This window comes from Copadichromis virginalis, linkage group LG12, assembly GCF_057382275.1.
Source record: "Copadichromis virginalis isolate Kocher_CV1m ecotype Utaka linkage group LG12, C_Virginalis_male_GT1.1, whole genome shotgun sequence".
Taxonomy (NCBI): Eukaryota; Metazoa; Chordata; class Actinopteri; order Cichliformes; family Cichlidae; genus Copadichromis; species Copadichromis virginalis.
The window spans coordinates 15,245,004-15,261,608 of record NC_140629.1 but is presented as its reverse complement, the minus strand read 5'-3'; the positions used below and the strand labels follow the sequence as shown (position 1 = coordinate 15,261,608).

The 16,605-nt window shown below is 47.2% G+C and overlaps 1 protein-coding gene across 1 annotated transcript; it reads right to left on the bottom strand.

The window, feature by feature from the left end:
* Positions 1–13,027: 13,027 nt before the first annotated feature.
* On the bottom strand, positions 13,028–13,732 carry LOC146696672 (general transcription factor II-I repeat domain-containing protein 2A-like). Its single transcript, XM_085474076.1, has one exon. It carries the CDS (start codon positions 13,730–13,732, stop codon positions 13,028–13,030), a length of 705 nt encoding a protein of 234 aa, XP_085330202.1.
* Between the last annotated feature and the right edge of the window lie 2,873 nt (positions 13,733–16,605).

Here is a 16,605-nt window from a genome sequence, read left to right as displayed (position 1 = left end):
TCGAGGCTGCACCCACCTATAAAAGGTGGAGGCTCACCAGGACATGCACACCTCACAAGTTCCCGGCTCTCTCGACTCTGTTGAAGACGGGTTTCTTGGAGAAGGGGAGGGCAGTGAGGCACAGTCCCCCGTCCCCCGACGCCCCTCGCGATGCCCCTCCGTCTTCGACTAACCCTCTGCATAGGAGCCGTGAGAGCCAGGAACTTGTGAGTTTTGTATGTCCACTCAGGCATCCTTCATACCTGGTCTGTAGGAAGTTCCTGTCAGAAGGAGGGGGCACCGCGAGGGCGTCGAGGGGCGGAAGGCGGTGCCTTAGTGCCTTCCTCCTTCTGACATTGTAAAGGAACCCTATTTTTTTAATGGTAAGATGTTTGTGTCTCTGTGTGTGTGTGTGTGTGTGTGTGTGTGTGTGTTTTGTACTCAGATTAGGTTTGAAGTGTCTGTGTGGTGCAGCTGGTCTGGTCTGTCTCTGTACAGTCGAGGCTGCACCCACCTATAAAAGGTGGAGGCTCACCAGGACATGCACACCTCACAAGTTCCCGGCTCTCTCGACTCTGTTGAAGACGGGTTTCTTGGAGAAGGGGAGGGCAGTGAGGCACAGTCCCCCGTCCCCCGACGCCCCTCGCGATGCCCCTCCGTCTTCGACTAACCCTCTGCATAGGAGCCGTGAGAGCCAGGAACTTGTGAGTTTTGTATGTCCACTCAGGCATCCTTCATACCTGGTCTGTAGGAAGTTCCTGTCAGAAGGAGGGGGCACCGCGAGGGCGTCGAGGGGCGGAAGGCGGTGCCTTAGTGCCTTCCTCCTTCTGACATTGTAAAGGAACCCTATTTTTTTAATGGTAAGATGTTTGTGTCTCTCTGTGTGTGTGTGTGTGTGTGTGTGTGTGTGTGTGTGTGTGTGTGTGTGTGTTTTGTACTCAGATTAGGTTTGAAGTGTCTGTGTGGTGCAGCTGGTCTGGTCTGTCTCTGTACAGTCGAGGCTGCACCCACCTATAAAAGGTGGAGGCTCACCAGGACATGCACACCTCACAAGTTCCCGGCTCTCTCGACTCTGTTGAAGACGGGTTTCTTGGAGAAGGGGAGGGCAGTGAGGCACAGTCCCCCGTCCCCCGACGCCCCTCGCGATGCCCCTCCGTCTTCGACTAACCCTCTGCATAGGAGCCGTGAGAGCCAGGAACTTGTGAGTTTTGTATGTCCACTCAGGCATCCTTCATACCTGGTCTGTAGGAAGTTCCTGTCAGAAGGAGGGGGCACCGCGAGGGCGTCGAGGGGCGGAAGGCGGTGCCTTAGTGCCTTCCTCCTTCTGACATTGTAAAGGAACCCTATTTTTTTAATGGTAAGATGTTTGTGTCTCTGTGTGTGTGTGTGTGTGTGTGTGTGTGTGTGTGTGTGTGTGTTTTGTACTCAGATTAGGTTTGAAGTGTCTGTGTGGTGCAGCTGGTCTGGTCTGTCTCTGTACAGTCGAGGCTGCACCCACCTATAAAAGGTGGAGGCTCACCAGGACATGCACACCTCACAAGTTCCCGGCTCTCTCGACTCTGTTGAAGACGGGTTTCTTGGAGAAGGGGAGGGCAGTGAGGCACAGTCCCCCGTCCCCCGACGCCCCTCGCGATGCCCCTCCGTCTTCGACTAACCCTCTGCATAGGAGCCGTGAGAGCCAGGAACTTGTGAGTTTTGTATGTCCACTCAGGCATCCTTCATACCTGGTCTGTAGGAAGTTCCTGTCAGAAGGAGGGGGCACCGCGAGGGCGTCGAGGGGCGGAAGGCGGTGCCTTAGTGCCTTCCTCCTTCTGACATTGTAAAGGAACCCTATTTTTTTAATGGTAAGATGTTTGTGTCTGTGTGTGTGTGTGTGTGTGTCTGTGTCTGTGTGTATGTATGTATGTATGTGTTTTTTGTCCTCAGATTAGGTTTGAAGTGTCTGTGTGGTGCAGCTGGTCTGGTCTGTCTCTGTACAGTCGAGGCTGCACCCACCTATAAAAGGTGGAGGCTCACCAGGACATGCACACCTCACAAGTTCCCGGCTCTCTCGACTCTGTTGAAGACGGGTTTCTTGGAGAAGGGGAGGGCAGTGAGGCACAGTCCCCCGTCCCCCGACGCCCCTCGCGATGCCCCTCCGTCTTCGACTAACCCTCTGCATAGGAGCCGTGAGAGCCAGGAACTTGTGAGTTTTGTATGTCCACTCAGGCATCCTTCATACCTGGTCTGTAGGAAGTTCCTGTCAGAAGGAGGGGGCACCGCGAGGGCGTCGAGGGGCGGAAGGCGGTGCCTTAGTGCCTTCCTCCTTCTGACATTGTAAAGGAACCCTATTTTTTTAATGGTAAGATGTTTGTGTCTCTGTGTGTGTGTGTGTGTGTGTGTGTGTGTGTTTTGTACTCAGATTAGGTTTGAAGTGTCTGTGTGGTGCAGCTGGTCTGGTCTGTCTCTGTACAGTCGAGGCTGCACCCACCTATAAAAGGTGGAGGCTCACCAGGACATGCACACCTCACAAGTTCCCGGCTCTCTCGACTCTGTTGAAGACGGGTTTCTTGGAGAAGGGGAGGGCAGTGAGGCACAGTCCCCCGTCCCCCGACGCCCCTCGCGATGCCCCTCCGTCTTCGACTAACCCTCTGCATAGGAGCCGTGAGAGCCAGGAACTTGTGAGTTTTGTATGTCCACTCAGGCATCCTTCATACCTGGTCTGTAGGAAGTTCCTGTCAGAAGGAGGGGGCACCGCGAGGGCGTCGAGGGGCGGAAGGCGGTGCCTTAGTGCCTTCCTCCTTCTGACATTGTAAAGGAACCCTATTTTTTTAATGGTAAGATGTTTGTGTCTCTGTGTGTGTGTGTGTGTGTGTGTGTGTGTGTGTGTGTGTGTGTGTGTGTGTGTGTTTTGTACTCAGATTAGGTTTGAAGTGTCTGTGTGGTGCAGCTGGTCTGGTCTGTCTCTGTACAGTCGAGGCTGCACCCACCTATAAAAGGTGGAGGCTCACCAGGACATGCACACCTCACAAGTTCCCGGCTCTCTCGACTCTGTTGAAGACGGGTTTCTTGGAGAAGGGGAGGGCAGTGAGGCACAGTCCCCCGTCCCCCGACGCCCCTCGCGATGCCCCTCCGTCTTCGACTAACCCTCTGCATAGGAGCCGTGAGAGCCAGGAACTTGTGAGTTTTGTATGTCCACTCAGGCATCCTTCATACCTGGTCTGTAGGAAGTTCCTGTCAGAAGGAGGGGGCACCGCGAGGGCGTCGAGGGGCGGAAGGCGGTGCCTTAGTGCCTTCCTCCTTCTGACATTGTAAAGGAACCCTATTTTTTTTTAATGGTGAGATGTATGTTTGTGTCTGTGTGTGTGTCTGTGTCTGTGTGTATGTATGTATGTATGTGTTTTTTGTCCTCAGATTAGGTTTGAAGTGTCTGTGTGGTGCAGCTGGTCTGGTCTGTCTCTGTACAGTCGAGGCTGCACCCACCTATAAAAGGTGGAGGCTCACCAGGACATGCACACCTCACAAGTTCCCGGCTCTCTCGACTCTGTTGAAGACGGGTTTCTTGGAGAAGGGGAGGGCAGTGAGGCACAGTCCCCCGTCCCCCGACGCCCCTCGCGATGCCCCTCCGTCTTCGACTAACCCTCTGCATAGGAGCCGTGAGAGCCAGGAACTTGTGAGTTTTGTATGTCCACTCAGGCATCCTTCATACCTGGTCTGTAGGAAGTTCCTGTCAGAAGGAGGGGGCACCGCGAGGGCGTCGAGGGGCGGAAGGCGGTGCCTTAGTGCCTTCCTCCTTCTGACATTGTAAAGGAACCCTATTTTTTTAATGGTAAGATGTTTGTGTCTCTGTGTGTGTGTGTGTGTGTGTGTGTGTATGTATGTATGTATGTGTTTTTTGTCCTCAGATTAGGTTTGAAGTGTCTGTGTGGTGCAGCTGGTCTGGTCTGTCTCTGTACAGTCGAGGCTGCACCCACCTATAAAAGGTGGAGGCTCACCAGGACATGCACACCTCACAAGTTCCCGGCTCTCTCGACTCTGTTGAAGACGGGTTTCTTGGAGAAGGGGAGGGCAGTGAGGCACAGTCCCCCGTCCCCCGACGCCCCTCGCGATGCCCCTCCGTCTTCGACTAACCCTCTGCATAGGAGCCGTGAGAGCCAGGAACTTGTGAGTTTTGTATGTCCACTCAGGCATCCTTCATACCTGGTCTGTAGGAAGTTCCTGTCAGAAGGAGGGGGCACCGCGAGGGCGTCGAGGGGCGGAAGGCGGTGCCTTAGTGCCTTCCTCCTTCTGACATTGTAAAGGAACCCTATTTTTTTAATGGTAAGATGTTTGTGTCTCTGTGTGTGTGTGTGTGTGTGTGTGTGTGTGTGTGTGTGTGTGTGTGTGTTTTGTACTCAGATTAGGTTTGAAGTGTCTGTGTGGTGCAGCTGGTCTGGTCTGTCTCTGTACAGTCGAGGCTGCACCCACCTATAAAAGGTGGAGGCTCACCAGGACATGCACACCTCACAAGTTCCCGGCTCTCTCGACTCTGTTGAAGACGGGTTTCTTGGAGAAGGGGAGGGCAGTGAGGCACAGTCCCCCGTCCCCCGACGCCCCTCGCGATGCCCCTCCGTCTTCGACTAACCCTCTGCATAGGAGCCGTGAGAGCCAGGAACTTGTGAGTTTTGTATGTCCACTCAGGCATCCTTCATACCTGGTCTGTAGGAAGTTCCTGTCAGAAGGAGGGGGCACCGCGAGGGCGTCGAGGGGCGGAAGGCGGTGCCTTAGTGCCTTCCTCCTTCTGACATTGTAAAGGAACCCTATTTTTTTAATGGTAAGATGTTTGTGTCTGTGTGTGTGTGTGTGTGTGTGTGTGTGTGTGTGTGTGTGTGTGTTTTGTACTCAGATTAGGTTTGAAGTGTCTGTGTGGTGCAGCTGGTCTGGTCTGTCTCTGTACAGTCGAGGCTGCACCCACCTATAAAAGGTGGAGGCTCACCAGGACATGCACACCTCACAAGTTCCCGGCTCTCTCGACTCTGTTGAAGACGGGTTTCTTGGAGAAGGGGAGGGCAGCCAGGAACTTGTGAGTTTTGTATGTCCACTCAGGCATCCTTCATACCTGGTCTGTAGGAAGTTCCTGTCAGAAGGAGGGGGCACCGCGAGGGCGTCGAGGGGCGGAAGGCGGTGCCTTAGTGCCTTCCTCCTTCTGACATTGTAAAGGAACCCTATTTTTTTAATGGTAAGATGTTTGTGTCTCTGTGTGTGTCTGTGTGTGTGTGTGTGTGTGTGTGTGTGTGTGTGTGTTTTGTACTCAGATTAGGTTTGAAGTGTCTGTGTGGTGCAGCTGGTCTGGTCTGTCTCTGTACAGTCGAGGCTGCACCCACCTATAAAAGGTGGAGGCTCACCAGGACATGCACACCTCACAAGTTCCCGGCTCTCTCGACTCGGTTGAAGACGGGTTTCTTGGAGAAGGGGAGGGTAGTGAGGCACAGTCCCCCGTCCCCCGACGCCCCTCGCGATGCCCCTCCGTCTTCGACTAACCCTCTGCATAGGAGCCGTGAGAGCCAGGAACTTGTGAGTTTTGTATGTCCACTCAGGCATCCTTCATACCTGGTCTGTAGGAAGTTCCTGTCAGAAGGAGGGGGCACCGCGAGGGCGTCGAGGGGCGGAAGGCGGTGCCTTAGTGCCTTCCTCCTTCTGACATTGTAAAGGAACCCTATTTTTTTAATGGTAAGATGTTTGTGTCTCTGTGTGTGTGTGTGTGTGTGTGTGTGTGTGTGTGTGTGTGTGTGTGTGTGTGTGTGTGTGTCTTTGTGTGTGTGTGTGTTTTGTACTCAGATTAGGTTTGAAGTGTCTGTGTGGTGCAGCTGGTCTGGTCTGTCTCTGTACAGTCGAGGCTGCACCCACCTATAAAAGGTGGAGGCTCACCAGGACATGCACACCTCACAAGTTCCCGGCTCTCTCGACTCTGTTGAAGACGGGTTTCTTGGAGAAGGGGAGGGCAGTGAGGCACAGTCCCCCGTCCCCCGACGCCCCTCGCGATGCCCCTCCGTCTTCGACTAACCCTCTGCATAGGAGCCGTGAGAGCCAGGAACTTGTGAGTTTTGTATGTCCACTCAGGCATCCTTCATACCTGGTCTGTAGGAAGTTCCTGTCAGAAGGAGGGGGCACCGCGAGGGCGTCGAGGGGCGGAAGGCGGTGCCTTAGTGCCTTCCTCCTTCTGACATTGTAAAGGAACCCTATTTTTTTAATGGTAAGATGTTTGTGTCTGTGTGTGTGTGTGTGTGTGTCTGTGTCTGTGTGTATGTATGTATGTATGTGTTTTTTGTCCTCAGATTAGGTTTGAAGTGTCTGTGTGGTGCAGCTGGCCTGGTCTGTCTCTGTACAGTCGAGGCTGCACCCACCTATAAAAGGTGGAGGCTCACCAGGACATGCACACCTCACAAGTTCCCGGCTCTCTCGACTCTGTTGAAGACGGGTTTCTTGGAGAAGGGGAGGGCAGTGAGGCACAGTCCCCCGTCCCCCGACGCCCCTCGCGATGCCCCTCCGTCTTCGACTAACCCTCTGCATAGGAGCCGTGAGAGCCAGGAACTTGTGAGTTTTGTATGTCCACTCAGGCATCCTTCATACCTGGTCTGTAGGAAGTTCCTGTCAGAAGGAGGGGGCACCGCGAGGGCGTCGAGGGGCGGAAGGCGGTGCCTTAGTGCCTTCCTCCTTCTGACATTGTAAAGGAACCCTATTTTTTTTTAATGGTGAGATGTATGTTTGTGTCTGTGTGTGTGTCTGTGTCTGTGTGTATGTATGTATGTATGTGTTTTTTGTCCTCAGATTAGGTTTGAAGTGTCTGTGTGGTGCAGCTGGTCTGGTCTGTCTCTGTACAGTCGAGGCTGCACCCACCTATAAAAGGTGGAGGCTCACCAGGACATGCACACCTCACAAGTTCCCGGCTCTCTCGACTCTGTTGAAGACGGGTTTCTTGGAGAAGGGGAGGGCAGTGAGGCACAGTCCCCCGTCCCCCGACGCCCCTCGCGATGCCCCTCCGTCTTCGACTAACCCTCTGCATAGGAGCCGTGAGAGCCAGGAACTTGTGAGTTTTGTATGTCCACTCAGGCATCCTTCATACCTGGTCTGTAGGAAGTTCCTGTCAGAAGGAGGGGGCACCGCGAGGGCGTCGAGGGGCGGAAGGCGGTGCCTTAGTGCCTTCCTCCTTCTGACATTGTAAAGGAACCCTATTTTTTTAATGGTAAGATGTTTGTGTCTCTGTGTGTGTGTGTGTGTGTGTGTGTGTGTGTGTGTGTGTGTGTTTTGTACTCAGATTAGGTTTGAAGTGTCTGTGTGGTGCAGCTGGTCTGGTCTGTCTCTGTACAGTCGAGGCTGCACCCACCTATAAAAGGTGGAGGCTCACCAGGACATGCACACCTCACAAGTTCCCGGCTCTCTCGACTCTGTTGAAGACGGGTTTCTTGGAGAAGGGGAGGGCAGTGAGGCACAGTCCCCCGTCCCCCGACGCCCCTCGCGATGCCCCTCCGTCTTCGACTAACCCTCTGCATAGGAGCCGTGAGAGCCAGGAACTTGTGAGTTTTGTATGTCCACTCAGGCATCCTTCATACCTGGTCTGTAGGAAGTTCCTGTCAGAAGGAGGGGGCACCGCGAGGGCGTCGAGGGGCGGAAGGCGGTGCCTTAGTGCCTTCCTCCTTCTGACATTGTAAAGGAACCCTATTTTTTTAATGGTAAGATGTGTGTGTGTGTGTGTGTGTGTGTGTGTGTGTGTGTGTGTGTGTTTTGTACTCAGATTAGGTTTGAAGTGTCTGTGTGGTGCAGCTGGTCTGGTCTGTCTCTGTACAGTCGAGGCTGCACCCACCTATAAAAGGTGGAGGCTCACCAGGACATGCACACCTCACAAGTTCCCGGCTCTCTCGACTCTGTTGAAGACGGGTTTCTTGGAGAAGGGGAGGGCAGTGAGGCACAGTCCCCCGTCCCCCGACGCCCCTCGCGATGCCCCTCCGTCTTCGACTAACCCTCTGCATAGGAGCCGTGAGAGCCAGGAACTTGTGAGTTTTGTATGTCCACTCAGGCATCCTTCATACCTGGTCTGTAGGAAGTTCCTGTCAGAAGGAGGGGGCACCGCGAGGGCGTCGAGGGGCGGAAGGCGGTGCCTTAGTGCCTTCCTCCTTCTGACATTGTAAAGGAACCCTATTTTTTTAATGGTAAGATGTTTGTGTGTGTGTGTGTGTGTGTGTGTGTGTGTGTGTGTGTGTGTGTGTCTGTGTGTGTGTGTGTTTTGTACTCAGATTAGGTTTGAAGTGTCTGTGTGGTGCAGCTGGTCTGGTCTGTCTCTGTACAGTCGAGGCTGCACCCACCTATAAAAGGTGGAGGCTCACCAGGACATGCACACCTCACAAGTTCCCGGCTCTCTCGACTCTGTTGAAGACGGGTTTCTTGGAGAAGGGGAGGGCAGTGAGGCACAGTCCCCCGTCCCCCGACGCCCCTCGCGATGCCCCTCCGTCTTCGACTAACCCTCTGCATAGGAGCCGTGAGAGCCAGGAACTTGTGAGTTTTGTATGTCCACTCAGGCATCCTTCATACCTGGTCTGTAGGAAGTTCCTGTCAGAAGGAGGGGGCACCGCGAGGGCGTCGAGGGGCGGAAGGCGGTGCCTTAGTGCCTTCCTCCTTCTGACATTGTAAAGGAACCCTATTTTTTTAATGGTAAGATGTTTGTGTCTGTGTGTGTGTGTGTGTGTGTGTGTGTGTGTGTGTGTGTGTGTGTGTGTGTGTTTTGTACTCAGATTAGGTTTGAAGTGTCTGTGTGGTGCAGCTGGTCTGGTCTGTCTCTGTACAGTCGAGGCTGCACCCACCTATAAAAGGTGGAGGCTCACCAGGACATGCACACCTCACAAGTTCCCGGCTCTCTCGACTCTGTTGAAGACGGGTTTCTTGGAGAAGGGGAGGGCAGTGAGGCACAGTCCCCCGTCCCCCGACGCCCCTCGCGATGCCCCTCCGTCTTCGACTAACCCTCTGCATAGGAGCCGTGAGAGCCAGGAACTTGTGAGTTTTGTATGTCCACTCAGGCATCCTTCATACCTGGTCTGTAGGAAGCTCCTGTCAGAAGGAGGATGGACAGTGAACATTTTAAGCCCACTCGGCAGCGACAGATGGCCACCCCTTCCTGAGCCTGGTTCTGTCGGAGGTTTCTCCCCTTTAAAAGGGAGTTTTTCCTCCCCACCGTCGCCAAGTGCTTGCTCATAGGGGATTTTTTGGGCTTTTGTTTTTTAAAAACCAACCGCTGATAAGTTCACTGGCATCAAGTTTAGGACTCTGCAAATATTTAAATGGATAATTCGTCATCAAGTGAGGAATGATCCATTTAAATCATATTTGAGAGTCACATATATTTGTATATAAATATGATTTGTTGGACAATAAGACAAATCACAGACTAATTTGGACAATTGGGAAAAATTAAATAAATAAAAAAATTGGATAAAATGCATGTGTCATTGTTTCATATTGATTTCAAATAACATACCATTTGATTTCAACATATTTTTGTTACACTTGCAGTGGTGTTATTTTGTTATGATCCTGTTCATTTTAAATATAAATATAAATCATCTAAATAGAAATGGAAAACTAGAAAAATTAAAAATATAGCTTTACTAATCTGAAAGTTATTTGTCATTGGATCCATCATTCCCACAGTGGAAACACATTATTTCATATTATGTTCAATTCAGTAGTTAAAAGTATAAAATTTAATAATGTCTGTTTTTAGTTTACTTTGTTAATAAACACATTTTTTAGTATTTTAGAAACTAACATCATACATATCCAAATATGAAGCAATGTTTTAACTGCCATTTACATACAGACCTGTGGCCAACTTTATAAACCATTTTGAATTTTTTCCAGCTGAGGCGTTCAAAATAGATATACAGGGAGTGCAGAATTATTAGGCAAGTTGTATTTTTGAGGAATAATGTTATTATTGAACAACAACCATGTTCTCAATGAACCCAAAAAACTCATTAATATCAAAGCTGAATGTTTTTGGAAGTAGTTTTTAGTTTGTTTTTACTTTTAGCTATTTTAGGGGGATATCTGTGTGTGCAGGTGACTATTACTGTGCATAATTATTAGGCAACTTAACAAAAAACAAATATATACCCATTTCAATTATTTATTTTTACCAGTGAAACCAATATAACATCTCCACATTCACAAATATACATTTCTGACATTCAAAAACAAAACAAAAACAAATCAGCGACCAATATAGCCACCTTTCTTTGCAAGGACACTCAAAAGCCTGCCATCCATGGATTCTGTCAGTGTTTGGATCTGTTCACCATCAACATTGCGTGCAGCAGCAACCACAGCCTCCCAGACACTGTTCAGAGAGGTGTACTGTTTTCCCTCCTTGTAAATCTCACATTTGATGATGGACCACAGGTTCTCAATGGGGTTCAGATCAGGTGAACAAGGTGGCCATGTCATTAGTTTTTCTTCTTTTATACCCTTTCTTGCCAGCCACGCTGTGGAGTACTTGGACGCGTGTGATGGAGCATTGTCCTGCATGAAAATCATGTTTTTCTTGAAGGATGCAGACTTCTTCCTGTACCACTGCTTGAAGAAGGTGTCTTCCAGGAACTGGCAGTAGGACTGGGAGTTGAGCTTGACTCCATCCTCAACCCGAAAAGGCCCCACAAGCTCATCTTTGATGATACCAGCCCAAACCAGTACTCCACCTCCACCTTGCTGGTGTCTGAGTCAGACTGGAGCTCTCTGCCCTTTACCAATCCAGCCACGGGCCCATCCATCTGGCCCATCAAGACTCACTCTCATTTCATCAGTCTATAAAACCTTAGAAAAACCAGTCTTGAGATATTTCTTGGCCCAGTCTTGACGTTTCAGCTTGTGTGTCTTGTTCAGTGGTGGTCGTCTTTCAGCCTTTCTTACCTTGGCCATGTCTCTGACTATTGCACACCTTGTGCTTTTGGGCACTCCAGTGATGTTGCAGCTCTGAAATATAGCCAAACTGGTGGCAAGTGGCATCTTGGCAGCTGCACGCTTGACTTTTCTCAGTTCATGGGCAGTTATTTTGTGCCTTGGTTTTTCCACACGCTTCTTGCGACCCTGTTGACTATTTTGAATGAAACGCTTGATTGTTCGATGATCACGCTTCAGAAGCTTTGCAATTTTGAGACTGCTGCATCCCTCTGCAAGATATCTCACTATTTTTGACTATTTATGGCACCAAAACCAATGCCACTTTCAGCCTGTCAAGTCCTTCTTTTGACCCATTTTGCCAAAGGAAAGGACGTTGCCTAATAATTATGCACACCTGATATAGGGTGTTGATGTCATTAGACCACACCCCTTCTCATTACAGAGATGCACATCACCTAATATGCGTAATTGGTAGTAGGCTTTCGAGCCTATACAGCTTGGAGTAAGACAACATGCATGAAGAGGATGATGTGGACAAAATACTCATTTGCCTAATAATTCTGCACTCCCTGTACTTTTGATTGTCACAGTGTTATTTGGGCAGCTGCCTGCCTAATATAACATAACATCACCACAATATTTTACATTAAATGAGGAAATGTATCTTTGTTTCCTCAGCTAAGACTGCTTGGCTGCTGTAGCTTGTGTTTATGTTGAGAGTGACATCTGATTTAAAAGCAAGAAGCAAAAGCCACTGAGCACCATCAGGCAGCACAGAGGCAATGCTACAAATTTAAGGAACGAAGGTCAATTCTTTGTGTGTGTACATGCACAGAGCACATGTGCACACGGTTGTGCAGATTAACTCACAGATGTATATGACAACTCACGTTTGTGGCATTGACATTGTTTTCCAATCTTAAATGTAATACATACATTTCCGTCATTGGCCATAATTCTTGCAAGGAAGGGACTCAAAGGTCACAAGTTATTAAATCAAATTAATTAAACACACCATTAAAAGAAGTTCACTATTCACTCCTTAACACATTGAAAATAGTGACATCAAGGGAAAAACATGCAGTGCAGCACTATCAGATGCCAGGGCTCAGTGATGAATCAGGTGAGCTGGATTCATGGCTGAATCAAGACATAGGTTCCCCTGCTGTGGTCAGTGAGGGAAAAACAGTGGCGAAAAAAAAAAACGACGTTTCAAATGTGAAGTTCATATTAATACAGGTTTTGTTTCTAGGCAATTGTGCAGATGCAGGCTCTGGGCGGAGCCAGGAGTTTAACAGATTTAACATAATAACTACACTGATTTCATTTCCTAACACAGGATGACAAGACTGGGGCAACGATACTCGAGAGGAGAATTTCTGATACTTTCTGAGATATGATGTCACTAACCTTTTCTTTTAATTTCTAGCTCCAGGTGAATTGACACATGGGAGTGTGTCAAAAAGGGGGAAGATGAGTTTTAACATCAAACAATGGTTTTATGAATATGCTATGACTTTATTTGTGTGTTTAATAATTTAGGTATGGTAAAACTTAAGCTTGTAATGACCCAAAAGTTCCCAGACTTTTTTAGAGAACCAGTGAGAAGTTTAAAGCATGATTTGCATGTTTAAGCATTAATGATTGAAATAAACGGAATAGCGTTTAGAGCAGGGGTATTAAACTAAAATTTGAGGAGGTCCAGTTGGAGAAAATCTTCTCAAGCAGAGGTCCGGGACATCATAATGTCTAACTTACGTTATGATTGTGATAGAGAAGCAACTTTTTTTTTTAATTTTTATTTATATCTGAACGTATGAACAATAGACTGTCAAATCAATGAAAATACAAGTTAAAACATTTCAACAAAATTTATTGTTAACACTGAAACACACAGTAGGCCTACATTAGAAATAGGGCTGCTGTTTAAAATGAATTAGAGAAAATAAATAAAATGGCTAAATTGTGCATCTTAAAACAAAGTGCTTAATTTCAGAAAAAAAAAGTTTCCCTTTTTCTTTACATTTTACATCTCGACTAAACAGTCTCAATACATTTTCAACAGATAACATCAAAACATTTTAACAATTTTACAGTTTCTCTTTCTTTCCCCCTTATATTCCACGTCCCAACTTTCTGTTGTTCAGTGAGAGAACTGAGCTTTAGTTCGCTCTACTAGGATTTTAAATCTGGGCTGGAATGGTGTCAGGGCCATTCTCATACACATGTGTAGGTGCTCATTGGTGATCCTGGAACGATATTTAGTTTTTATTATGTTCATTGTGGAGAAAGCTGCCTCACAGCTGTATGTGGAGCCAAACATGGTCAAGATGTACAGGGCTACTTTCCTCAGATTTGGGAAAGCTGTCTCAGAGACCAATTGGGGCCAGAAAGTGGCAGGTTCAGTTCTTCCAAACTGCTCTTTCAGGGCCACATCTGCTTGGAGATCAATTAGTTGCATTTGAAGAGGCCCAGCATTTGCCCACTTGAAGTGCTGTGTGACTTCCTTTGAGAACCCTCTGACATCAGTGATGGCAAATGGGTTCTTTATGAACATGGTGAGCTGCTGTCCAAAGCTGAAGCTATCAAAACGTTTGCTGAAGTTTTCAATCAGCTTATCAACAAAGTCAACAAAAGAGGACACATCTCTCTGTCCCTGAACCTGTTCCTTCACTGTTGGGAAGTGTGCATAGTCTCCTTGCAGGTCTTCTTTGAACACTTCAAGTTTCCTCTGAAAGCAGCGGACAGCTGTCATCAGTTCACAAATTGAATTGTCCTTGCCCTGCAGCTTCAAATTCAGTTCATTCAGGTGTGAAGTGATATCAACCAAAAAGGCCACAATATCCATGTTTTTCCCATCATTTAAAAAGAGAGAAAAGTTTGTTGCTTTTTGACTTTCCAGCTCTTCCAAGAAAGCTGCTACTTCACTTCTGATGGACCAAAATCGCTCCAATGCCCTGCCTTTGCTAAGCCATCTCACATTGTTGTGAAGCAGAAGATCATCAGCGTGTGCATCAACTTCTCTGAGAAATTCCCTGAGCATGCGATGCTGACAAGAAGAAGATGCCCTGAGAAAATTTATCATTTTCATCATTGTTTTCATCACCTCAGCATACTCGTCTGACAGGGTGGAGCATAACACTGACTGATGAATAATGCAATGATAAGAGATTAGCTCGGGATTGTCCTCTTTCATTCTTGCTACAGCTCCTTTCTCTCTCCCCATCATAGCAGGGGCTCCATCTGTGGTTATTGAAACCACTTGGTTTGGCTCTATTCCTCGCTTTGTTAACATTTCCTTAATGGCCAGGTAAATATCCTCTCCTCTTGTAGTGCTGTGAAGGGAAGTTACACCTAGCAGGTCTTCACAGAACTCTTTCTTATCATTGTTGAAGAACCTTACATAAACTAACAGCTGAGCATTGTCAGACACATCAGTGGACTCATCTACAGCCAAGCCTACACATGGTGTCTTATGAATAGCTTCTTCCAGCTGGGATAGCACATCCTGAGCTAATAATTCACTTCTCTTTGTGGCTGTTGATGCTGACATAGGTATTTGCTTTATTTTGTCATGAAGCTCTTCTTTTTGTTTACCCTCAAGTAATGTTTCTGCTACTGCACTCATGCACTCTTTGACAACACCTGCAAAGGGCTTTTTGTGTTGACCTAAAATCCAAGCAACTCTGAGGGAACATTCATGAGCACGTTGTTGGGCGGTGAAAGAACTGGTTAAGATCCTTGTGGACTGATCATATTGGGCTCTGAGACTGCTAATTTTCTGGGACCTGAGTTCAGACTTGGGTGGGTATGATTGTTCAAAAGCTTTGTGCTTTGTCTCATAGTGGCGTTTGACATTGCCACTTTTAATCAGTGCCACGGTTTCTGAACATATGAGACACACTGGTTTGCTGCTTGCGGCCGGAAGAATGAACATATATGCGTCAGTCCATTCAGTCTTGAAAGTTCTATTTTCGGTGTCTACTTTTCTCTTTTTTGAAAGCGCCATAGTTGTTTTACCTCTTGTGACTCCCGCTCACGTCTTGTCTCACTGTATCGTTAATCGTCTCGCTTGTCATTCACCTCTCACCATGTCTTTCCTCTGTCTGTCTGTGTCTGCACTCAGCGTTGCGATCGCCTTGAATGCGCAGATGTGATTGGCTAAGTAGTGTCACGTGGGTGGCGTAACTCGCACACAATTGTTGTATGTTCCCTGGTCTAATACAGCATGTTCCCTGGTCTAATACAATGTAAGGTTACTGCTTAAAATTGAATCGCCCCGTCAAAATTAAATATAATTTAATATTTTGTTAACTATAGGTCCGGGTCCATATAGGATGGCGACTGGGTCCGGACTCGGTCCGCCTGTTAGTGACCCCTGCTATAGATTTATCCTCTAGGATTAAGGAGTGTAAAAATTCAAAAGGTCCAACTTATAAAACTTAAAAACCATCAGCAGCATCTCTGCCTACACTTTTTGCTTTGTCTCATAAATCTCTTCTTAAAACACATATTTGGCCTTTTGGAACAGTAACTTTAATAAACATGCTATATATGAAAAAGCTGAGATTGTTATTGAAACTGTCAAAGTACGGCAACACTGAAGGGAAATCGTGTTTTAAACAGCAGATAACTTGATAACTTAAACATTAAGGAACACTACCTATACGTAGATGTGCCCAGCCTAATTTTTGAGGATTTTGTTTTACCTAATTTAAATGTTTCTTCAAAAACAAAAAAAACCCCAAAACTGTAACTGTAACAATATTAGCCGACTTATAAGAGATTAACACAGTAAATAATGAAATAAGTTGGATTTTTAAATAATATCAACTATCTTTGGGTATTTCAAATTTTGTTTTATTAACAATGCATCCCTTTGATAGGATTGTATGTTTCTTTAGGTCACCAATGCCCCCAAAACATACTGTACACATTATACAAGGGAAACCACGATTCAGGCAAAAAAAAAAAAAAAGGAGAAAAAAAAAAGGAAACGTTTAAATTATAATACAGTCTTGAGGAAAAAATATAAATAACTTTTTTCTTCTCTGGTTGAGCTCACTCTATGGTACAGACATATAATAAATAGATCGGATCTGACATCACTCAGCTGATCTATGAATCATCTCTCTATGAGTCCATTTGTGTAGCAGCAGTAGAGCAAAAAAAAAAAAAATTAAAAATTAAATAAAAAAATAAAAATAATTATAAGCCAATGGAAACCGAGCTCCCCTGTTTCCCTGGAAAACCTTTTATAAATCCTTTAGTCATCGCTCGCGTTCCCCCCTGTGAAACTGCATGGTGGAGGCAAATCCAGGGGTCATTATAGTCCTACAACGTAATGGCAGCAAGTAATGGCAACCTATTTTTAAAAAGGTTTTACAAGCAAGAAACACGTTCAGGTGACATTACAACTTCGCCATGCTTGTTGGACATGCAGTGGAGGTGAAGCACAAAGGTAAGAAGGTATAGAGATGGGCAGCCGCTGGGTTTACGCAGAGTTTGGAAACACGTGTGAGCAGAGATTGGGACTGAATCTACAATGAATCTTCCGAGCGTCTTTCCAAGGATCGACCCACTTCCAGAGAAGCTCGCTAAAAATGCAGTGGAAGAAAAAAACCACGAGAAGTCCTTAGCAGGTAAAGGATGGCATAAACTAGCATTAAATTACGTGCTATTCTTCTCATGTACTGCGTGAGGGTGGTAGATATAATGCTT

Excerpts from the sequence above, each read along its gene's own strand:
- LOC146696672 (XM_085474076.1), bottom strand. The coding sequence starts at position 13,732 with ATGGATATTGTGGCCTTTTTGGTTGATATCACTTCACACCTGAATGAA.